The sequence below is a fragment of the Coregonus clupeaformis genome, unplaced genomic scaffold (genome assembly GCF_020615455.1).
Source record: "Coregonus clupeaformis isolate EN_2021a unplaced genomic scaffold, ASM2061545v1 scaf0417, whole genome shotgun sequence".
NCBI classification, from domain to species: domain Eukaryota; kingdom Metazoa; phylum Chordata; class Actinopteri; order Salmoniformes; family Salmonidae; genus Coregonus; species Coregonus clupeaformis.
This window is the reverse complement of record NW_025533872.1, coordinates 282,969-308,407: the sequence shown is the minus strand read 5'-3', so window position 1 is coordinate 308,407 and position 25,439 is coordinate 282,969. Positions and strand designations below refer to the sequence as shown.

General features: G+C 42.7%; 1 protein-coding gene across 1 annotated transcript; it reads left to right on the top strand.

Moving 5' to 3' along the window:
* The first annotated feature begins 3,015 nt into the window (after window positions 1–3,015).
* On the top strand, window positions 3,016–25,096 carry LOC123484713 (homeobox protein aristaless-like 4). Its single transcript, XM_045215277.1, has 4 exons — window positions 3,016–4,071; window positions 16,423–16,736; window positions 21,263–21,391; window positions 22,682–25,096. The coding sequence occupies exons 1-4, from the start codon at window positions 3,726–3,728 to the stop codon at window positions 23,000–23,002; spliced, it is 1,110 nt and encodes a 369-aa protein (XP_045071212.1). The 5' UTR covers window positions 3,016–3,725; the 3' UTR covers window positions 23,003–25,096.
* Window positions 25,097–25,439: the final 343 nt, after the last annotated feature.

Below are 25,439 nucleotides of genomic sequence, written 5' to 3'. Positions count from 1 at the left end.
GATATTAACAAAAACTCCCACATCTGAGAAAATAAGTGACAGATGAGCAGAGAATATTTCATTTCAGTTTAATAACAGTATATATAGCAAGTAATATGGAACAAACAAACTTTGCTGAACGGAAAAGTCCACAAAGCCTGTATTGCTGTATATCAGGTCACAAAATCTAGGATCATTACATTATGTTACCGATAAATAACTGGCAAACAAAGTGAAAGTAACTTTGTGTTTGACACTCAGATGTTACAAATACAAAACCTCTATCTTAAGACGTTGTGGAAATTAGATTCATTTAAAAGTAAAAGGAAATAAAAAGGCCAGATCTAAATACATTGTGGCGTTTGGTCTCTTTGATATGCATGACGACTATCTGGAAACAGAACATTTCCACAATTAAATTGATTCACACTGCTTTAGGGTGAAATCAATCGAATCTAGCTGTCCTTGAGACTGAGCGTTCAATCAAACGCCTATTTCACCTTAACGCAATGTTATCTACATCAGTCAATATAACATTTTAGTGGGCCTCCACATTTCCAAAGTCCACTGCAATATGCTATTCATTCGTTTATGCAATTTGTGAGTCCTACTAAATTAATGTAATGAATGCTTCACATCTAATATTTCTACGAATGATGCATAACAGAAAAAAGTTGGAAGCAATTTGGAAGCAATAATAATAATAATATTAATAATAATAATAATAATAATAATATAATAATAATAATAATAGGCTTATAATAATAATTATAATGCTTTAATAAATTATTTCGATTGATTGGTTTTGGGTTTAAATGACAACAACATCTCTGAGATTTGTGCATCTCGTGGAAACAAATGGTGAATATATTCATTGGTTCGTTGGTGGAAAATATAATCCCCCGTGAGTTTTACACAAAGTCTCTGATCCCCGAGGGACTGGGGAAGAAAGTCCGCAAATGAGCAGCAATGTGGAGATGTGCTCTATTTAATTTAATATGGAAGGCGGCTATGGATAACCCTGTTTTATAGCGTCCTTAACGTCCCTATATTTGCCTTGGTTTTTATTGTTGACAGTAAAGGAGAAAAGGCTATCTCTAGGCCAGTCTAACAGGTAAGGCCTAAGTTTGCTCTAACGGGAAAGATATAAAGACTAACTAAACCATGTAGCCTCATTTACGATTATAATTTTCAATTTAATTTAACAATCAAACGAATCACCAAACCAACCACCACGAACTGCATAGATACAACTGCACATGGTGTAGACCTAAAGTGTACTATAGCGTGTGGATACATTAACAAGGCCACTTTAATGCAGCCTATATTAAACTTCGTCATGCTGGGTTGATTACGTTTCCCTGGGTAGTAAATAATATCACTTAATGATTTAAGTGTTTGAATGCTCAAGTCCGTTTCCTGTAATATCACCATGTAACCATGTCCAATAGTTTTAACGGAAATCTCTATCGCCTCATTTTATTTAATGAACATTCGTTTTGCAATATCTAAAAAGCATGTAGGTCTTTGCTATCATCTGAAAGTGATCTATAGCAAAAGGCACTCATTTACGAATAGCTCCAACGATAGAGGCTGTCTTTGACTAGGCCTTTGCTACCTTTTTGGGAAAAGTTTCATATAGTAGGCAAATTATGTTTTTTATATTGCGTTTGATACACTTAATTAAACATTAATTTAGGCATTAATCTTCATGAAAAGTTTGACTCGATTTCAGCCCACGCATGCAAGATTTTTACATGAACTATGAGTGTAAGATTGTGCTAAATTTGCTTCATTGATGACATCAGATTTTAATGTAGCCTAATCATGTCCCACTTCCCCGTCGTCACCACTTCCCTTGTAGGTTTTAGGAGGGTTTCAGTCTCGTTTCCATGCTGATTAACTATGAACTACACCGTGAACATTCAGCGATCAAAGAACCATGTTGTTGCAGATAGCCTATTGCAGAGATATTTTACGCGGAATATGTTTCACCAGAGAAACCAGAACTTAGCTGGGGCTTTACACAGCAACTCCCTGTAATAAGAGTGTAGCGTAATAGCCATATGTAAAATGCTAAATACAGTGGCTATAGTAGCCAAGCATGGTCTTCACTAATTCAATTAAAACATTTCATTTGCTGAACAATATCCTACAAAATTGGAGATAACAATGAAATAAGTTAATCAAGGAGGAAAACATGTTTTATTCCTGCATGTGACATATAAATGTACCAACGTCCCACCAGCCCAGTAACATAGGCCTAATCTGTTATTAAAATATTGAAGTAAGTGGCAATAGAAAACACGATGACTCATACCACTACGTTTTGACATTTCAGTGATGTGCTTGTTGCTGAGTTTGCAATAATCGTTGTAATATATAAATATATCCAATTATTAAGACATATTGGAGTAATTTCACTGAAATCATTAGATAATAATTTTGAGCCCATAAGCCTTTAGGTCTACATAGTATTATTTTGTTGAATTAGACGTGGCTATAGCAGTGTGGTTCATTTATCGATGGGACCCATTCAACCTTTGCAAACCTGTCTAATTTGAGAACCCGTGCTATAGGCTTAAGTTAAATGATGCGCTATTAACGAATTTACAATATATTATTCACATCAAATGAATCACATCAAGAGGGGAAGGGTTTGACACGGTGATAAATTATAAGTGCAATGTGATTTATCACCAATCAGTTGATGACATGAGAATAAAGTATTATTAATTTCAAAAAGTCAAAACAGTTACATCAACGGGATATAAGGATACAGTTGTAGATATTCTGAATATAGGCCAACTCATCTTTAACGATAGAAAATATTTTCTGAGTGATATGGTTTCCATAAAAATAAAATGTAATTCTGCTTAAAACACATATACCCCCCAGAGGACAGCATATTACATACATTTACATTTGACATTTTAGTCATTTAGCAGACGCTCTTATCCAGAGCGACTTACAGTTAGTGAGTGCATACATTTTCATACTGGCCCCTCGTGGGAAACGAACCCACAACCCTGGCGTTGCAAGCGCCATGCTCTACCAACTTTAGGTTTACTCTCAAACAAATAAATAGAAATCAGAAAAATATAGAATAGTTCTCCGTGTCACAAATCACACAATACACATGAAACATAGATAGTCTATATTGTCCTGTATGTGTCGAGATCTCAGTTGTCTGGAAGAAGTCCCCTCTTGACGAACCATTGCGAATCAACCATAAAATTGCGCTCTCGCTGTTGCCCTTCACGTACAATTAGTTATATATTCATACCCTAATTACATTAATGTCATGTGTTAAGTCCCCCCACATATAAAAAAAAAAAAAAAAGTTTTTCTTCTGAGGAAAGGTCTGACCTCACCCATTCATATCATCAACATAATCACTCCGGAGAGGTCTTGACTTAAAGTCCGCACAGCTCTAGGTAGTGTGTATCGGGGAGATCTGGGTTGCATCTTCTGAAGAAAGACGCATTTTTGTTACTCCTCTAAACCTTAAGGGGAGTTTTTAGCTTTTGGTCAGCGAGTGGTTCCTGGAAAACATCTGAATCGTTTTATAACCAAACACAGCTGCCGCGCCAGTGTATGTGTGTGTGCGTGACAGTGTGTATGTGTGTGTTCATCCGTATGTGGAAGAGCGAGAGAGAGTGAGGTTATCTGTTTGCTTCCCTTTCCAAAACGGAAAGAAAGAAAAAAGTTTGGACGTCTTTTTCTCCCAGGAACTTTTTTTAGGCATGAACGCCGAGACGTGCGTCTCATACTGCGATATGACATCCATGGATTCATATTATAGCCCCTCTGCACCGCAAGGTAGGGATCATCCGACGAACCCGTTTAGGACATTCCAAGCGAGTGACACCAAATACAGTCCCACTTTCCTGCCCAACAAAGGTCAGGCTTACGGAGAAAAGTCTCGGAGCCCATTCCAACAGGAGTGCCAGTCATTGGATGCCACCGCTGGGGAAGGCACCTTTAACAAATACCACCTCTTCATGCAGAGGTCTTCTTGCAAAACCCCCCCTGAAGGAGGCAAACTGCACCAAGAAAGCGGACACAACGGAGCGCTCATTCCCTGCTATGGTGAGTAAACCACAGTTCTATTTCGAACAAACGGAGATTTCCCGTGTCCCGTGTTGTTTACCCGTATAGAGAAACCACATCAAATGACGACAGAAATTGTGCTTGTGTTCTGTATACACTGCTCAGTGTAAATATCTGTTCACTTGACTGACTATGCCCCCAATTATGAGGGATGTTTTGCGTATTTTCTTCTCAAAGTTGGGAACGTTTTGCCTGTCTCCCCATGCCTCGTAAACAGTTTCCTGTAAATTGAGAAATTCCTTCCAATAACCAGAACCGACGATAAAATAAAAGAAACGGGTGAAGTAATCACGTCTGCTATCATTACGGGTGTTAGGATAATATCACTAATCGCATATGAACATTTGTCAATGCATGAGTCTTTACAAAGTCAATGTGCTGGACTTCACAACTTACTACCAATATTAGGGCCACAACCATCCCCTGTAACACAATTACGAAGAGGCATAACCTTCCCGACTTTCACATTTTCCCTTTGACGATTGAATTAAATTAGGCTATATTTAATGCGATAATCTGCATTACAATCCTTAATATTATGAATCGGAATCGGACAATTGAATTAACACGTTTTCAAGCATGAAAAATTACCGAGCGTCGAATTGACTTTAATATGGGAAATAGTTTATCAGCGGACTAATATTGTTATTATCCCTAGTCTCTTTAAATCTATAGGCTACTTACTCAATATTTTCTCATGAGCAATAGATATTGGGGGAGTTTGCAAATGTTGAGAATCTATCGATGATACACACACACACACACACACACACACACACACACACGTTTCGGCACCTATATGATATCAAGGTAAAGATAATCCGATTCTTATAGAAAATATTGGCCTAACTGATAGCCTATGGTGAACTGAACATTGCTGATCAAACAGCCTGATTTGCTGACCTGACAAAACAACACTGTAAAGGCCTCTGGCCGACACTGTAGAAACGTTGCGTTAGCGTGACTTGAGTATTGGTGACCTTATAGATATTTGTATGACCATACAATACAATGGATCACAAGTTCCTAAGCAATATTTGTTTATTTGACAATGAAATACATCTTAGTCATTTAGCAGACGCTCTTATCTAGAGCGACTTACAGTTAGTGAGTGCATACATTTTCATACTGGCCCCCCGTGGGAAACGAACCCACAACCCTGGCGTTGCAAGCGCCATGCTCTACCAACTGAGCTACAGGGGAATACAACCTTTAACTTTGTAACTGGAAACCCACAGTTGCTTTGCGTAAAATGAATATGTGACGCGTAAAATACTTACATGCAACTCTTCATTCTGAATAAGAAATAACACCCTCTACTGAATTACCGAACAATTTCTTCATGTTGAAGATATTCTGCAGAGGTCTAGCAAAGGGCACATCTTGAGCGCAGGAAAATCCGCCCATGCTATAAATTTAAAACAAATACCGCAAAATCCAACGCTTTCTCTAACCATCTGCGAGCAACTTGTGGGTGAGATGAAAACCCACGGACATACAGCGGCTTCTCAGATGATGAACTGGAGGGAAGCATCAAATACAGCGGTAAAAGCTTTACGGAACCTCTCTCAGGAGAGTGGCAACAAGTGCTAAGAAAAATTGTAGGAGTTATTACAAATTTCAAACGTGATTCATTTGTTGTTTACGGTTGAGAAGTCAGTGACCAAAGCCAGATGATATTCGATACGTAGGCCATGAATCCTCAAGAAAATGGTTTACTTGAACAAGACTAAAGCAGTGCTAAAAAAATAAGACTTTCTGCCAAATAATTATTTCAGTCTCACATTTCGAAGTGTCTATAAACTAATTGCTATTAACGTTAGCGTAGTTAGCTCATTTCTAAAACATTTTAATTCAATTTGGCCCAATTCTGTCTCAGGTTTAGGCTACATTTAGATCAAAGATGTCCAACGTTCCTTCATTTAAACGCACATTCTTCAAATATTTTATTACAAAAAGTAAGAGCGCATTGATCGAAACACATGATAGTTTATTGAACGCTATAGATAACATTAACTTTAATGTAGCGCAAGAGTAAGTAAAAAAGCTCTACAATTTCAATAATCCTTCATTTTTCCCTTCTAAATAATGGATGCCGTGCTGTCATGTTAGAACGTCAACCAGTCGCGTGCGTTGCATTCCCTCTGTGAGGGAAATTTAAGAATATTTCCATATATCTGTGCAATTTAGAAAGTTAAAATGTAATCCCCATTACATCTGACTAATAACATAACAATAACATGTATTTTCCGTTTTTCCTGATCAATTAATAGAAGAAGAAAAAATCGACACTAAAGATGCATGCACAGTGAACATATGGACACTGGACAGTGCTGCTAGCACAAACAACATCCAAATTAAAATTAAATGTCAGATTACTGAAATTATAGAATGAAATTAGAATACTTAACAATTTCCATCAATATACTAACATCAATTTGCACTGTTGTAAGAATCTGATTTAAAAAATCCATGCATGGGAACGGTTCGATTAAACGAAAGTATATGCTTCACCAAACCTGTTAATTAATCACTATTACAGATATTCTAATGAATGTCTAGTGTAAACGACAGGAGTCCAGTCCTTCGAGAAAATGAAAAAAGGAGGACACAACCAAAGAGGATATAACGAGTTGAGATGTCAATATAAAAGCGAAAGCACTGAATCACTGCTGTCAAGGAGAAGACATTGATCAATTGTCTGGTCTAGCGGGCCAACGTGAGAAAAAGTGCACATGAAGAAACTTTAGTTAAACTTTTCCATGCTGTTCTTATTATTGGCTAATGGCTACCATGATGAGGAGCAGGATGATATTAATCAGGATAAAGATTATATTATTGTTGATGACTAAACTATCATCATCATAACAGTCATAATTGTATTATTACATTATTAAGTATTTACAGCTGAGTTACGGAGGCGGGCTGGGCACTGAAAATATGCCACTAACGTGCCAGAATAGGATTCCTGTAAACCTTAATGAAAGCATATAAACCAATCAGTCTTTTCCTCGCAACATAATTAGTTGAAACGGGTGACGTAACATAGCATAGCCATCAATATAAGATTTAATGATGGTCTGCTGTGCAGATGTTATCGAATCTCTTTGGTTTAATCAAATAACTTTAGACAACAACACAAGAACACGAGACACTTGCTTTGTCAAGAGTATGCAACTGATTGATCACTGCGGGGAATCAATGGAAATAATACTATTTCTACTTCTACTAATAATAATAATAGCTAAACAATAGTTAACCATATGAGCATATTATGATGAATCCGAAGTAATTTACCGTACTATGCACATCTTTATTATTCAAAAAGCAACAAGTTGCCTGTTACATAGTCATTATATAGCTTCCAATATTTAGATCATTCTGAACAAGAAAATATTCACCTGAAATAAATGAGTAAATACTCCGATCCAAACTTGAACCCTTATGTGCAGTCTTTTCTGCATTGGTCATTTAAGCACATTACGCACGGGCGCGAAACGTGGTATGCCTATAACATTAAGCCTACAAGTTATTAAAATTAAACATAATATTCTGTTTTTCATATATTACATTTCCAATCCTGTGTTATGGCCTTGCGTAACCTTTGGTATGTAATGACTCACAGGAGATGCGTGCTTAATATAGCGCGTAAAAGACCAGGCCGAGACCTGTAAGAAATGACGAATATGCTCGGCATATACAAAGTCAACTAATGAAAACGTGTAGACACAGACTGAAAATTGAATAATCAATGTGAAAGTGCGTTTGAATCACATAATCCTATACTAAAAAACCAAACACATTGTCACACTTTCCTATCAACTCGGGGTCATATTTGCAATGGAATGCGTTTGTGTCCGGGGAAGAGTTTTTATGTTCTGTAAACCTACCAGATCACATAATCACTCACGAGATCTTATTTGGGGTCACGTTTTAAAGACCCTGAACCTGGTCTTGGAAGCCTTATTGGTTTCGACCACAGGTATAAGTCATGGTAGGTAATTCAACGGGGACTTTGTGAGTTATTACTTCAATCAGGTTTAAGCAGGTAGGCAGAAATTCCTGGAGCCACAGTCTTTACAATATTTCCCGCTAGACACCGCGGGGGCCTTTGAAGATAATACCAGCGCTGTTTTCGGGAGATTTCAAGGGAGTTTGTTTCTTTTTGCGTTCGGCTGAACTTGCCAGTGACCTGTAGTCTACATAACGTCGGTAGATGTAAAGAAAATGATTTCTGCTGTTAATCCCAAACAAACCGCTATAAATAATACTTAGCCTAATGATGCCATCCTAATGTATCTTATTGAAGCAATAAGTCAGCCACTAAAAAGGAAGTTTACACCAAAGGACATATCTAATATTTTACAACAGATGACACATTCGAATTTGACAATATAAGACTATTTTCTTTCCATGATAAGACCACTCAAAATTGTTATATGACCTTTCAAAACAAAGGTCCCAGTAAAACCTGATGTTCTATGGGTGCACGTTTAGTTTTTTGCCCTAGCACTACACAACTCATCATAAAGCTTTGGTTATTTGAATCAACTGCATAGTGCTAGGACAAAAAAATAAAAACATGCTCCAAGGGGAGGCCCAGGACCAAGTTTGGGAAACCCTGTATATGGTATCACAGGAGGACCCTGGCTGGGTAGACCATGCATGTTTTTACAGTGGCCGTCACCCTTGCAGCAGCCTTGCCTGACCAAAGGTATGGCTGACTCCTCAGATAGAGCGAGCGTTAAAGAGCAGGCAGGAAAACCTCAGCACTACAGGAGACCTCCACCATTAATGTGACTCAGATGTACATCAGCACTTCCCCCAGTTATTGTCATACTTTAAAAGGCCAGCCCCTCATAACCACAGGCAGTCCTTGAGTGTCCAAGAGATGACTGGTTTGTGTAACCTTGCTAAACAAGTGCCGCATACAAACACACAACATGTCACCAATGCAATATTTGGTTATGGGGTGGGTTGCAGGTGATTGAAAGGATCAGTGAATGATTTTGTGGACGTTAACATGCTGTACTGCGCTTGCACATATTTACATACTGTAACAGGAAGGAAACAAATACTTTGTGCCTGCAACTAAGAAATGAGGCAAAGTGAAATGTTTTGTCAACCAAATTGTAAATGACAGCTTGAACCCTTTAGATGTTCCTACAGGTTTTCTATTCCACCATTGAATTATGGTAAAAACTGTTGCTCCAAAACAGTATAGGGTAACAAATGGCATGGTTTCAACCATTCCTCCATACAAACCTCTTAAGATGAAACAATGGGACACTTTCTACGACCCAACAGTGCAGTTACATTGAGGTTCACTCAGGTTCAGCAGCACTGGACCAACAGTATTCTACTTCAGGGACAACATATACAAGGTCAGTGCATTAGCAGTAGGGGAGAGCAGTCCCTTTCCTAGCCGGGTCTACATGCAGTGATAAAAGCCTGTAGACTCCACTGGACACCAAGGCTCCATAAACCAGACTCCTCTCCTCCAGGTAGGAGGATATTTAGGGCCTGGCTCTGAACATCTAAGGGAGAGTGGCCAAAATTCAACCTGATAAAATCTGACAACAGGTGGCCTTTAAATTGGGGGATTGTGTTCTTTTACATTAAAATATATAAGAAAAATATATAATTTCTTGACTTGGTTTAACACACACAAACAATGCACATTGTCAGAGATAGCTATCCTTGACTTCTCTGCAGTGTCAAAAGTGGTCAGAGTACTCACTGAGAACATAACCTCTAAACTAGGAACATCAATCTCTTTGTATTTTTCTTGAAGCAACAGGAGTTTTCCTCTTATGGTGTTTGACCGTCCTCCCTGAGGACAGGACACAGAGACCTTTAACTCTGGTTTCCTGCCCTTTTTAGAAGAGCTGGACCCCCAAATTCTCCAGAGAGAATCGATCTAAAGCCCAAAGGAATCCAAACAGAAACGCATTTTTTTCCCCGCAACATTTGTAGTCTGGATAACTATTTACTTTAACATTCCAAGAGCTTTTCCAATGAACTATTCGTGAGCTATAGACGGAGAGAGGAAGATCCTTTGTTGTGACATTACAAGCATTTGGTATATAGTTGCGGTTACAATATCATGTTTTCACTCAAAGAGAGGGAGGATATAGGAGGTGTGAATAAACTGTCCTGTGAGATCCTTTCAATCTAGACTGAAGCCACCAAAACACAATCTGCTGCCGTATCTCTCTCTACCGTCTTTAGTACAGCACAACCATTTGAGCCTTTTATTCTGTCCGTCTGTGCTGATTTATTTGAGCAGCGGGTAATAGAAAGCAGCCATGGAAGTGCTGTGAAGCCTGGAGAACCAGGACATACTTCAGCAGGTTGCTGACATGACTAGAGGTGACAAGGACCTAGGATCATTTTACCAGTTAGCTCATATTTTGGCACAGCAATTTACATTAGGCTCAATCTGCCGGCCGGAGTGCGACAGGGCTACAGCGAACCTCCTACTCCAGGCTTCTCTCAGTCCGGCAGTCTGTTCCTCTGCTGTGTAACTAAACCCTCCATAGTTGAGGCCCTCAGAGGATGCTTACTGATCAGACGTACAGCACAAATAATATCTCAGAAGATTAGAGTCTGTAATATCACTTACTGCGGATACATTTACTCAGACGTTATAGTACAGTAAAAAGTTAGCATGTCCATTGGCATGGGCATTGGCACCCATCACAAGCTGAAATTATAAGCATGTTGCTTTTTGAATCACATGATTTCATGTGGTGTTTCCTAATGACAGAGTAGTATGTAAGTTCACATGGGAGCTGCATGTAAAGAATTTTAAGAAGTCTATATGAAATTATGTATTATTTCACAAGCAGAGGATCATTTTTGCTTATTTACAAGTGATTAGAAATTTGTACCACCAAGGACAATCTAGTTGCTCTTTCCACATTGTATTTACTTCAGTATAACAATGCTATTGTTAGATAGCTTCTATATCAGTGTCTTAAAGTGGAATCCACATTATGCTAAGAGGACAGTGACCAACCTCTGTTTTTTATTATGGCATTCCAGTGCACTCGTAAAAATGTATGTTCGCTTCATTGTGGTTTTTAACATCACCCGAGAGATTCAGACCTCACTGGGAAAAGAGGAGGGAACATAACGTCAACTGTTAGATAAACTGAGAGGATCTCACATTAAGAGGCCGTCCCCTCTCAGGGGGTCTCCCTCTGCACTCATTCAAATAACCTCAAATCTATTGGAACATGTAGACTTTCTTTATTTTAGTCATTTTAGTACAGTACTGGTTAAAACCACAGCATACGCAGTGAAATATTATTTTGCATGAACTTTGCATTACACTGGGTATTATATCTCCATCACAACTTAGCAAAATGGAAGTTACGGTGTTGTTACAGTTATTACTGTGTATTTACATGGGTATAAGGGCAGGGGAAAGTGTTTCCAGATATGGTAATAAGTTGGTTTCAGAAAGACAAATAGAGCTTTATTCCTTTGTCTTATGTGTAATTGTCTAACACTGTCTTGACCTTGTTTTAGAGCTAGCCAAACTGTGGAAAAGGCACTGAGTAGCCCCAGCCCAGCCCAGTCTCAGGCTAGTGGACATCCTGCCGTGCTCTAGGGCCTGAGAGAGACTCTCAGACAGATGAAGAACATTGAAGAGAGAGAGGGATGATTGATCAGTGTCTCAGGCTTTATGGATACGCTCCCATAGCAGTTGTTTTTGGCGCAGCGTGTGCACTTCACAGCAGCCTGATGGGATGAATCATCCCTCTCAGCACAGTCAGTGTTTGACTTCAAAGTGGACGCTTACCTATCAGATGCTCCCAAACTACTGTAGCTATAAGCTAGTCAGAGAGGTACTTATGGAACTTTTTCATCCGTGAGCTGAGGTTTTGTTTACGACGGCAGGCATATGAGAGTGCAGCAGTGATATGAGAAAGGCATGGGCCTAGTGAGCACCAGCTTAGGCTAACCTTGACCTGTTTCAAGGACTGCAATTGACACCATAGCCTACTCATACTGCGGTGCTATTCGTAGTGGTGTCATGGTGCTCCTGACTAGAAACAAGATCGTTTAAGAAGGACTGGTTTGTAAGAACTGCTGAGACTTGACTCCATCTGCCTTTGGGTAGGCGATTAGCTTTGGTTTTGCAAATGGCCGTGTAGGCAGAGGGCTTGCTAATAAGGCTCTCCCCATGCTAATTCCTTGTGGTGACACTCACAGGCTGCAATAAAAGGGATCAATGTCTCTCACATCACTTTTCATTTGTCATGATGTAGGCATGACAAAGTTTACATCTCAACACACCAGTCAGTCTCTCCATCCACTACCTGTGTTAGTTAGTGTCTCTGTCTTTATGTAACAGCCTCACAGCCAGCAGAACGGGCAGGAAGAGAGGACTTCACAGAGTTGGCGGGACTTCAGAGCACAAAGCCTCCCATTACGATTCAATCCATATTCTAAGAAGGGAAAACAAACCCAATTTGAGTTACAAATAAATGCTTAGCAGAGAAAACAGCTTACACAAATTTCCTCTGCTCCCTGGGTCCAGTCAAAACAGGGATCTATCAAGCCTAGACTACACACACTTAATCTCTTTTATTTATGTTTTCTAATATTTTGGGATATTCTTTCGGGTTTGGGAATATTCTGCCATTAATCGCTCTCGGTCACCGCAGGGTGTCTAATTTATAGTGTTTCTTTTAAATGCTGTGAGCTGACCCTAGCCATTCTATTCAATAAAGAGGCTGGGGAGGCGTCCTGTCGCTTTACTGCCAGTTAAATTACACTTTGATGTTCCCCTCTCGTTTTCGACAGCAACTTAGCGTCTGTCCCCAGTGAAGTTCTGACTCTTGCTAACTTTAAGGGGTCCAGCACTGATATCCAAGGGCAGGGACTATAGTCATTTACCCCTCATAGCATAGCTGCTATGATGATCATATTTATTACTCTAACATGACAATTTTTTTTCTAATTTTGACATTTTCTGTGGACACATCTTTTTTAATGACTTACAGTGCAAAATATAAAATTACGTTTGAAGACATTTTCTATGGGGAAATGTAGACGCTATTAAAAGGGGTTTACAAGACCCTGTGTTGCTCTGCAGGCAGGTGTGAATACTCTTAAGGTTAAACTGCCAATTAGTTCTCTGATTTAACCTCACCCCTCTTCTCTCTCACCCACTGATGAACTCTCCTTTCAGACCCTCTTGGTTTCAGCTTGGTCAGATCTGGACTGATTTTGTAGAGTATTCTGTTTCCTTGACATTGTAAAGAATAATATTAAGATTTCAGTTCTGAACTACCTTGTACTTCAACACAGCAACAGTTTTGTATCACATCTCATTATTTCTAACTTTAATCAAACATACAAATAGCATAAGACAGCAGTTATAAAACTGGAAAGGAACAGGGAAGCTATTTCAATTTTAGATCACAGCAGTAGTACAGTCACTGTAGACTTGGTATGTCAGATCCCTAACAGGGTTGGGGAAGACAAAGAACAATGGGCTCCAGACTTGCCTCTCTCCGTCAGAGAGTTGTAATTGGAACTGATGTGGAATCTTGGATCCAAAGTAAAAAAGAAAAAAATCAGTGGTTGCGTTTCAAAACACTGTTGTAGAGCAGATTCCTCTAAATGGGAAACACGCATGCTATGAGGTTTTAGTGGAAGGGACTGAGGAGTTTATTGTCTGCTTGCTTCCAAGTGTTGTATAAGGGATGCTGAGATCTAGATCTGTATAAAAGGTGAAAGGTGAAAATGAGAGGGGGGTTAACTGTAACCACTGATAAATTACAGCAGCATGTCAGAATATATCCTGGCATAGAGACAGAAGTGTCTTTGCTTGATATAGTATATAACATATCATACTTTCACTAAGCCCAAATATGATTGTGTAATCCAATCAGCTAAGGTGAAAGTGTCTGAGGATTAGTTATCTTCAGGAAAATCCACCATGATGCTAAAAGGAAATGTCTGCCTCCCCCATCAGTGATCATGATACTGCATTTAGTGATGACTGATAAGCTCTTTACTTCCATAGGAGAGGTGGAGAAAATATTACCTCTGCTATTTCAGATGGACCTCTCCATGCCAATTACTCTCAGTGGGCTTCTCTCTACAGGCATATCTCCTTCTACCCGTCTTTTACTAACCCAACTCTGTTAACAGGAAGAAACAATTCAACATTAGCCTTTAATGGCTAAGTTCACTCAGGGCTCCCTCCACTGCATGGGTATCCTGACAGACATGATTTGCAGTAAGACTTTCTCATGTTCCTCATCCATATAGCCCAGCCCCCGGGAGGTCCCACTGCTGTTGACCTTGGGCAGTGGAGTATGTCTCGCCTCTCAGCCACGACCCACCGCACGGATAACAAGTGGGAGATTGTCACAACAAAAACCATCAATGACACAGGGCATAAACAAGAGTCTTTGATCAGCAGAGAGCCTTTGATTTCAAACAGCCTGACAGCCTTGCCTTGTTGGGACCATCGGTGCAGGGCATATGAGGGAATAACTAGAAATGATTTACGTTTTGGTAAATGCGTTGAGGTCGCTCCTCTCAGGCTTAACAGGATGTGTCAGTCCTGGGCAGGCAGCAGGCAATGTGGGAGCCATTATACCCCTGGCCAGGGCCCGGGCCCCGGTCGATGCTGTCTGCCTGCCTGACAGTCCACAGTGGCCAGGGTGCTCGGCAGCAGCCCAGGGAAGGCAAACTGACACAGCCAGAGAGAGTGAGCGTGCTGCTGAGATGGCTCAAATCAGACCCTCACGATTAATTACCAACAACAGGAGTAATCTTTTTCCTCATAGCCAACTCTGAGGGAAAAGCTTTAACTTACAGTAGTTGGAGGTTTTGAGAATCAGACGGGTGAAACATACAGTGGGAACATTGATTGGTATAAGTGAACAACTTAATTACAGTGCTATGGTAGGAAGTGGGGCTTTCCCTAAGTGTGGCCCCTGCAGTAAACAAATCCTACAACACAAGGCTTGTATTTCTGATGGTGTCATTGACTGTTATGCGGTTTAGCGTTCACATGGTTACCCAGCTCCCTTTACCCAAGTCCTTGAAAGATGTGTGTGTAGGGCGGGGGACCGGGGGTGTGTGTATCATCAGATGAGCTATCAGGACCCCTCACCTTGCAGCACATTACCCAACAAGGCTCTGTGTGGAGGGCCAGAGGGCATGCTGCCCTGCTGTGTTGAGAGCAGTATGCACACCAGAAGCTCACATGCACACCTACACCCCATGGCTCTAACTTGACAAGGCTTTACCCCAGCCTCAGATAAGAAATGAGCACGTCCCAACCCTGGGCTCCCTAAAATAACTCCCTGTCTCTTAGAGCTAAGCTAAACAGAGGGGAGCGTAGTGCTTGGACTCACCACTAGACTGAGCCAGAGGGGACATCACCAAGCAGAGGGGTTGAGAGGCAGATGTGAGGTTTGGCTTGGACCCCAAACAATATTCTATACCCCCTTGAACACCCTAGAGCCAAAGGGGAAGGGTTTGCAGTTCATTTGAGTGAGTATGACAACACATTGCCTTCCCAGGACCCCAAACAGACCCCTTAATAGAAGCCGTAATGGAGAGAGTTTAATGATCCACAGGCAGGGAGGGCAGTAAGGGCACAGAGGATTGGCGATGTAGTGGAATAATGAATGAGACGGCACACTGGCACAGACAGCATCATGGGAATTTATGATCAGTAGGCTGACTGAGGTTTCACGGCTAGGCTGCTGTGTGTGTTTCCCATCGCTACAAATTACCGTCCAGCAGATTGCCACTGACACTCTTGTTGCCGGGTTAGTTTGGTTGTGTTACTAAGTGAGCTTCAGCTTGCAACCGCACCACAGACCACGCCCAGCCCACGCCTGCGTTGAAGACCTGAGTTCCCCCAGCGTAAGACCTGACACCAACCCCAACCATACTGAGAGAGAGAGAGAGAAATGTGAAAACCTGTAATTTTCTATTAGTCTGCAATTACTGCCTGCCAGGTTGTCTGTTTCCATGATTTATGAGCAGCAGTATGGAAGGAGTGTTCTGGGAGTCACACAGCTTATACACACACTCCTAACCACACCCTTAACCAGAGTCCAGACCTGGAACTAACTGACCAGGAAGCTTTCAAAGAACAACATGGTGCAAGAGTCATTTGGTCCTTGTGCTTGTGCTACATAATACTGTAAACACAGTCTAAATTAGTTTTCTGTTGCACGTCAGTCCCAACACATATGGTGTCAATGATAACCAAATACATAATTATTCAGCACAGTGCTAGATATAATGTGCTCTAACACCTTACTTCTCTCATCCTTTCTCCAGGTAAAGACAGCTCAGGACTGACAGACTCTGACCTGACCCCGAACTCCGACCCCTCTGGGATGGACGGCAGCTACCTGAGTGTGAAGGATCAAGGCGTGAAGGGCCCGTCGGACCGACCGGGCTCGGACATGGCCAGCCCCATGGACAAGGGCGAGGGTGAGAGCAACAAGGGCAAGAAGAGGCGTAACCGCACCACGTTCACCAGCTACCAACTGGAGGAGCTGGAGAAGGTCTTCCAGAAGACCCACTACCCTGATGTGTACGCCCGCGAGCAACTGGCCCTCAGGACTGACCTGACTGAAGCCCGTGTACAGGTAAGACTGGTTCACCTGAGCGGAACTCTACTGCTAACCACTACTTACTCAGGTTCTGTGAAGATCTGTGACTTCAGTCTAGCAGTATCACTTTCATTACACATCAATAACAGTGATGATCACCATAATAAACAGAAGAACAATTGGTAGAGTTCTAAACTTGAGCATCCTTTCCTTTAGGCCACGACTAGCCAAACAAGAACAATGACCAATGCTATCTCGAATCAGATGGCGGCTGTATGTTATTGAGAGGACTTTAACAAAAACCGGACACAGCTAATGATTAGGAGACTGTGGATAGAACCACATTAATCCCTCAACATCTGTGGCTTTGGAGAGAAAACGTCACCAAGCCACCAGGGTGAGAGTGAGAGTTATCTGGTAATGTGGGAGTAGGGGAGTAGGGGCCAACGCAGGGCAGGGGGCCCCCAGGGGCTGAGGCTGGAGCTGGGCCTCATATGTTCACTTTCAAGGGAGTAGACCTTCATCCACATATGAGGAGACACGCTTGATTCTGCTCAGCTCCACAACCTAGCCTGCACCTGAACCCCTGGACTTCTGAACTTCTGAACTGAGTATTGCAAGTGGCTAACCAGGTCTGGGGCTACAAACATACAACCTTCCTGTGACCTTCCCCTTTCATTTACATATAATCCGTCCATGACTACTGCCGCATTCCAGCATTGGTGGATAGCTGATGAGACCCCCCTCGCTCGTAGCACAGATACAGACACAGACACACACACACACACAAAGTCTACCAAAAGCCCTTGGATTCATTGTGTTTTTCTTTCATTAACATCCTGTTCAGGAAAGAATGTGTCCCTCCCATGGTCTCGTAGGTAGGTGTGAAAACCTTCCCCTGAGCCTCTGGTAAATTGTGAGGTTCGCAGCAACCATCATGCACTAATCCATAGGAAACATGCCAGAATATACAGTACAACACTGACACCAATATCTGTAAATGCAAACGTCATGTGAAAGTAAAGATAGCAAGTGCTCTGTGAAAGAGTCTGAGGGATGAGATCAGGCTGGATCGGGTCTTTATATGACATGTGCTGGCGCAGTGGCAAGAAACCCCTCACAGTGAAACACAGGAAGTCCCTGAAGCCAGAGGGTTGTAATTCAGCCTAGAGCCCCCCCCTCTCTCTCTCTCTCTGAAGGTATGCTATTCCTATAGCTATAAGAGGGCTGGTTCAGCTGGGCCCTTTACAGCCTAAGCCCTCCCACTGGCCCTCTTAAACCATTCAAGTTAAAAGATAAAAGACACAAGATGCCTCGTCAGTCAAATAACTTTACTCAGAAAAACTGAGCTTCACACCTCATGAATTCTGCATCTAAAGTGGACAAACTGTTCAACTAAATCCACAAGAATTTGTCCTGCTATAAAGCTCATAGTACTGTACGTTTTGGTCGATTGGAATTCCACTGAGATTTCAGTTTTGTGGTTGTCAATAGATTTCCAAACAAATACTTCCTGATCAAGGCATTGTTTTTCAGATAGTAACTGAAATACCCTCTCTTTAGTCCACTTAACGAGACTGAACAAGAGGAGCTTGTAAACTTGCCTGACTATAAACGTTAGCCAGAGAAATGTTTGTTTTTTCTGTCTACTGGTTTCAAAGGGAGGAAGTCGGTTGAGCTCTGAGTCATATGCACTCCAGATACATCTACAGGTCACAGGTCAAGGGTTTCAATAACATCACGTCTCTCAGACTACCTTGCTGTCAGTCCACAGCTCTGAGGCTGCTGGACGTTGTTTGACATGGAGTATATAAGGCTAAATGAAATGCCAATATGAGTTAAGGACCAAACTACAGACCTTAGTTAATATAAAACAGGACAGCAACCCATCAGAAAGCATAATAACAAATCATGTAAATATGATATTAGATATTAGATGTTGTGCTCACTCAGCTGGGTAACTATACAAGGTAGAAATACTTAGTCATTGTATACCCCCCATTGTGTACTATTTGCAGGTCCATTTGGGCTGTGCTATAGTATGGAAACAGCAGTGGCAGATTATCAATCCTCAAAGCTGGTCTCTGACTTCAAATTGGCTGTATCCCCATGCAGCTTCCCTGCCAGGACAGTTTGGCATTTCTGTGTTCTTTCTCTCTGTGCTGGAACATAACTAAAGCCTCATAGTAAGTCTCTAAGCTACTTTAGCTGTCAACGTCTTTGCCAATTACTGTCACTACCCAGTGTGCACACACAAACACTTAGCTCTGTGGAACAGAACCTGTCTAGGGAGAAGTCGGACAGAAAGCACAAACAAACAGTATCTGTTGGTAGATAGATACTCACTGTCCCAACATGATCAACAGCTCTACTGGTGGGTCACTGTCAAAAGACACAAAGGAAGAAGGTGCATGTGAACCAAGGAGTGAGTCCATCCAACTATCATAGCGTACTCTTTACAATCTCTTCTCCACATCATTTATAATTGTAGTTGATGAGGGGCTTCATTGGCAATAGAAGCTAGTGAGTATTTGGGTTGTGTGAGACTGTTGAAAGAAAGACATGAAGACAGAGAGAGAAGGAAAGAGACAGATGACAGCAGTGAGAGGAGAGGAGAGGTGAGGAGGGAGCGTAGCTGTCCTTCTCTCTTGTCTGTGTGGCTCCTCTGGGTTGGAGGGGGGAGCATCGGAAAGCCAGGGGTTTAGGTGTCAGGAAATTAAACATAAAATGAAAACAAGCTCTGATTTGAACATTCTCCCATGTCACTTTTCAATTTCCCAAATTCCCTACTCAGATTTATAGAGGGAGGAAGAGTGTGAGTGAGTGAAATAAATAAATAAATAAATAATAAATGACAGAGGAGAGATAGAAATAATGTCAGGGGGCAGAAAGAAAAAGGGGGGGAAATGTGCTACTTTTGTTCTCTGTGTCCGTTATGTGCAAGATCTCTGTCTCTGTGCCTTGACATTAAGTGCAATCACAGTCAGGCTGATATCAGGTTACCCAGCTCTGAGATAGGCCCTATGACGTTGTGTGGGGGAGGGCGCCAGGCCTAAGCCCATCTGAGACTGACTCTATTTAGATCACTTTCACCAGCTTTGATGGAAATTTAAGCACAATAATGCTTTCAATAAACAACCGTTTTAGGCTCAGATGTCAAAAGTAATTACAGCACACTTTTGTCATGAGAAAATTGGCCTGTTCCTGTCAGAAGACAAAGGAACGGAGGGAAGAGTCTGTAAACGTTTTGTTTTGAGTACTCAAGTGAAAACCTCCTCTCCACATTGTCTGTATTAGAGGCCTAGAGATCCTTCCTTTCTCCTCTCTTCTCCTCTCTGATTGCCCACCCCGCCCAGGGAATCAGACCAACGGATTTATTACTTCACCCTCTTTTTAATTATACCTCCGAAAGTCTGTGTATGTGTGTGTGTGTATGTGTGTATGCACGTGTATGTGTACTTGGTTGACGGAAAGGGAAAATTGCACGTCAGTGGCTGTGTAAACCACAAACTGATTGACCAAAGGCTCATCCTCAGAACCAAGTTCAAACTCTGTGACAAATCAAGATTGCAAAACAAAGGAGGCGCTCCCTTTGAATAGGCCTCCACTTCGCGAATCAATAAATAGATGGAGTTAATCTGAGAGGAAGAGGGATCACAGGGAAAGGAATTTCTGGCTGCTTTTGAGACTTTAAGCTTGCTTTATCTACAGAGCAGCGCATACTTTCACTTTTTTCCACTAAGAGTTTCGGCACATTGATGTCTGTGCAGATAGCACAGTCGTTTGGCTGTGATCCTCAGAACCCTTTTTCCATAGAGAAAAGAATAGTGTTATTTGCATCTATCAGAAAGGCATTCTCCTGAGATGTGGTGGAAAGTTATAGTTTAAAGCTTCAGGATTACTGGTCCAGTACTAACTCCGCCCCGGCCCCCACTGACTCCCCCACTCCCCCATCTCCCCTCCACATCTCCCCCTCCATCCCAACCTCCTGCCTCCTGCTGCTGATGGCGCTGATAGGAGGGGAACTCAGAGGAGGCCTTCACATGGCCTGTCAACTCCCCGAGACGTCAAACTCCAGCCAGGTCTCTGCTTTCTCTGAGAGAGGGAGACTGTGAAAAATAAGCTATGCACACGGGCCAAGGCCCAGGGCTGAGGGGCAGAGAGAGTCCCCTTCTCTATGAGCGCCCTGTGAGGCCAACCCTGGAGGTTCCTGGACTGTTTCTCAGGTGCCTGACCACGCTGCTGTACAGTGTTTACCCACAGTTCACCCAGCCTCACTGACACACTGAGCCCCAGGCCTAAGAGACACATGGCAGTCTCTTTCCTCCCCTTACAGCTCAAAGACACGGAGCAGCGCCACAATTATAATCACAACAGTGTTTGTGCAAGTTATGTGCTATGTATATTGTACTGTAGGCCTACATATTATTTGAGTTCTATTGGATGTTCAGGGAAAACATGTATGACTAACTTCTTCTTTGAACTATGCTCTAAAAATGTAACTATAGGTATCTATGGATCCTATGTGACTATGTGACTCAGTCCTGACCTTTGCCCAGCAGGTGTGGTTCCAGAATCGCCGAGCCAAATGGAGGAAGAGGGAGCGCTTTGGTCAGATGCAGCAAGTCAGGACACACTTCTCCACGGCGTACGAGCTGCCTCTTCTAGCCAGACCTGAGAACTATGCACAGGTAAAAATAATAATAAATAATACAGTAATTGAACGTATTTACATAGCGTTTTTTTCAAATGCTCAAACAAAATGCTTACATTTTGTTTAAGTTTGGATGAAACACAGCAACCATTTGTGCCAGAATGCTCATCACCCATCAGCTATCATGGTGGAGGCCTTGGAGGAGCAGAGTGGGGTTACTTACATCTTATGGGTGTTACAGACAAAGGATTTGAGAGAGCAGTTCAAGCTGAGGGGGAGGCCTTTCTCTGTGATGCAATGACAGATCAGCAAGCCCAGATGAGGCAGCTCCTCTTCCTGTTCTCTCCTCTCTCTGTCTGCCCAGAGAGTGAGGTCAGCCTGGCTCCAGTGATAGGCCAGACACACCTCACATAGACCCAGAGAACCCTCCATTTATTATTCATCTGCACAGAGGGTCAGAGGGCAGGTGTGTGTGTGTGTGTGTGTGTGTGTGTGTGTGTGTGTGTGTGTGTGTGTGTGTGTGTGTGATGCTGTGGAATGCAGTTCTGTGCACATCTGGCCACTCCATGCGAGTATCCAGCACCACTACCCCGGCCCCCATCTCAAACACCCACACCCCCACACCCACATCCTATCAGCTCCCTGACCACCGCATCTCTCTCTCGTCTGTGGAGGAGGGTGACAGGAAGCATGGAGATTACTAAAACAGCCAGGCAAGGTGTTGAAGGACTGAGGTAGGAGGGAAATGTCTTTCCCCTTCAACTTATGTATCTACCTGCAGCAACACTACAATAGGGTTTTCAACATTAAAATATTGGGCTATGGATAAGTAGACTATGATGTGAACGTTGCTCCACAGAGTTGATAGGTTAATTAATCATTCAAGTCGATTTGACAGACCATGGTGAGTATCGTAGGCTTCTTGATCTTCTTAGCCTATTTGTAAAGCGTTTTACCATAAAAGGTCTACCTCGTCTTTAGGCCATTGTGCGCGCCGGGCGCTATACCGAGGAAGAGACACGTGAAGACTGGTGCTCAAGATAATACTTTTTTGGGGAGTGAGCGATGTCGAATGATGAACTTTACTGCAGAAGCTAAACATGACCTTAAATAATTGTGCAACTTGTGCTTTATTGCATTAGTATCCTAGGTTGGTGCTTTTGTTTGTAAACAGGACTGTCACACACACATCACACATCCTTCATTCTGCAATAGGCCTACTTTATAATTATATTCAGTACACAGAGGGTGTCTGAAAAAACTAAGCACTGACTCACCCAAATAGTTTTGGTATTTACAGTGACCCTGTCCTCTCTTTGCGTTTCAGATCCAGAACCCATCATGGATTGGTGGCGGCAGCGGAGCGTCTCCTGTACCAGGCTGCGTAGTGCCCTGTGACACAGTCACGTCCTGTATGACCCCTCACCCTCACTCCGGCAGCGGCGTATCTGACTTCCTGGGCGTCCCGAACCCTGGGGGTCACATGGGACAGACGCACATGGGCAGCCTGTTTGGGGGTCCTGGCATGGGGTCAGGGATCAACGGGTACGATTTGAACAGCATGGACCCGGACCGCAAGTCCTCCAGCATCGCCGCCTTGCGCATGAAGGCCAAGGAGCACAGTGCAGCCATCTCCTGGGCAACATGATGCCTCAACAGCAGCAGGACGGGCCTCTGGGAACCCCACCACGTCCAAACCAAGCCAAAGCAGATAGGGGAGGCAGTCTGTGCTACTATAACAGAAATATTGATAATCTAAAATACTAATGATGATAAAAGCCATAGCAAATTGCTGAAGAGGAGAGAAAGGAGATCTGGACAATGGACTTCTTTACTTTGTGTCTCTGATGGGAGAGACCAGTGGACATCAGAGATGAACAACATTCAGTCAGTCAATCAGTTCAGTCAGTCAAAGCATGAGGTGAGAGGCAGGAAATCGAGAATCCTTCAAGAGACAAATTAATTGGTTGCTTGTTGGAAACAATGTGCTGGTTATACAGTAATTATAAACTAAAACACAACAAAAAGAACAAAAATAGCTGAATAGATTTGAACCAATCCCTGCACTTATTCAGTTAATACAGGTAATGCTGTTTGTACAGATCTTGAGATGCGACCGCTAACACACCTGCTATTGAGTGTCAATATAGCTTTTTCTGTTCAGGTGTTGTTATACTTTCTTGTTTTCCGGTATTTAAATTTTAAGTGTGTATTTTTAAAATTCTTTTTGATCCTGGTTTTATCACAGAATCCCTCGTCCCTTTCTGTCAGACCGTTTGCAAATGTAACTATTCTCTCCACATAAACTGCAAACTGATATTCACATATTTACATACATTTGGCCTGATTTGGGTCTGTGTGTACATTTGGGTTTCCTTAGGTCATTTTGGTCAGCATTACTTCAAGGAGAGGGGTGTAGGTAACGGTCAAGCCCAAAGCCGATCCACCTCTGTCAGACTAACTGAAAGAATGCTGGTAAAATCAGTCATATTCTTCAGTTTCGGAAAGAGGTAAACCATTTCAAAGGTAGCTAACTGTTTCTGGTTTGCATGGTCAGCACTAGCATACTTTAGGTTGGTGCCACCTTCCAACATTTAAATGGGACGGGGACAAGGAAGTGGTGTGTGTGAGTGTGAGAGAGGGGCACAGCAGGCCTGCTGGGTCGGGGGCTACAGGGCCTGGGAGCACCAGACAGGCTCAGCTCTGTTTGCAGGAGGAGATTCAAAGTGGACATGCCATTTCCTCCCTTGGCATTTCCTCACCTCGCATTTCCACCTAGGGAGTTACAGGAAAAGTGCCCTCCAGTCCCATTGCCAGAAATAACACCCAGCGGCAGCCTTGAACAGCAGAGAGGCAGTGTAGATTATACAGACAGTTTCTGAGGGGGATAATAAGATGCTGACTAAGGATGTCAATGTTGACCACTGTCTCTTTTCATGCAAAGCCTCACTTTGACTGTCAGCTGAGCTGACAGGTCTATAGTGGGATGGTATTCTCAGAGGAGAACCTTTCGTGCTTTTGTTAGAAGTATTACTTTCTCTCCACACAAAATAAGCCGTCGGTCAGTTTTATACCAGGAACCCCAGGTTTCTTTCCACTTGGAGGAGACTTGTGAAGTGAATCCGTGTGAAACAGTTTGTTGAGGCAGAGGAGGGCTGTGAATTGGCTGCAGGTCATGAAGGACTTGGGGGAACGTGTACTGTACAACTTTATTCCATCTCTCACTCACTGTTTATTTTCCTCTTGGAGAGCGCCATCAGCAGGCACTTAGCAGCTCCACTCTGTTCCAAAACCAATGTGCTCTTATGCATCTCTCAGTCCCAGATGCAATGTATGGCCATACGCTGTTAGAGACACATGTAAGTTCAGTGCTGAATTTCCTGACAGTGTGTAAAGGATGTGGAGAGGCTGCGTCCCATGAGAGAGGTGTCAGAGCAGCAGGCTGTGAAAAAGACTGGATAGCACTCTAGCACAGAGCTGTGAAACAGCTAAGCATCTAGCAGCCATGTACATCTGCCCTGCCAACCCAGTGCAATTCATTCTGTTCTCAAGACGTTATTGCCATGTTTGCATCAACATGATTACTTTACTAATGATAGTAGACATATGTTGTTAGAAATTCCTCATTCTCCGCGGCCTGCTGTCCTCCTGACAGCTTTAGCATGACGACTTGGGTTGAGCAGGCTGAATTTTGAGCCCGGCATCATTAACTTTTAGGCATGGGGTCTAGCCGGACCCTTTCTCAGCACAGAAACAACCAGATGTCAGGATAGGATGATCACCCCCCCGGCAACAAACACATCCTCCCCTCCCCTGGCAACAACCAGATCCCCAGTCCCTCCTCCTAGCCCCCCCGGCAACAACCAGATCCCCCCGTCCCTCCACTCCTAGCCCCCCCAGCAACAAACAGATCCCCCCGTCCCTCCCGTCATAGCCCCCCTGGCAACAACCGGATCCCCCGTCCCTGTGCCTCAGTGTGGACATGGAACAATGTGGGGGGCAAACTGGCATCCGTGCATTCGATGGCTCCATGTCACGATTTGCGGAGGTGACAGAAATAGTAGACGTGTTCCATCATGTTATGC

What these genes read in the sequence shown, in the direction of transcription:
- LOC123484713 (XM_045215277.1), top strand. Translation starts at nt 3,726, where the DNA reads ATGAACGCCGAGACGTGCGTCTCATACTGCGATATGACATCCATGGAT. An exon ending in TGACTGAAGCCCGTGTACAG is followed by an intron (nt 16,737 to 21,262) that starts GTAAGACTGGTT and finishes TTTGCCCAGCAG; the next exon opens with GTGTGGTTCCAGAATCGCCG. An exon ending in GACCTGAGAACTATGCACAG is followed by an intron (nt 21,392 to 22,681) that starts GTAAAAATAATA and finishes TTTGCGTTTCAG; the next exon opens with ATCCAGAACCCATCATGGAT.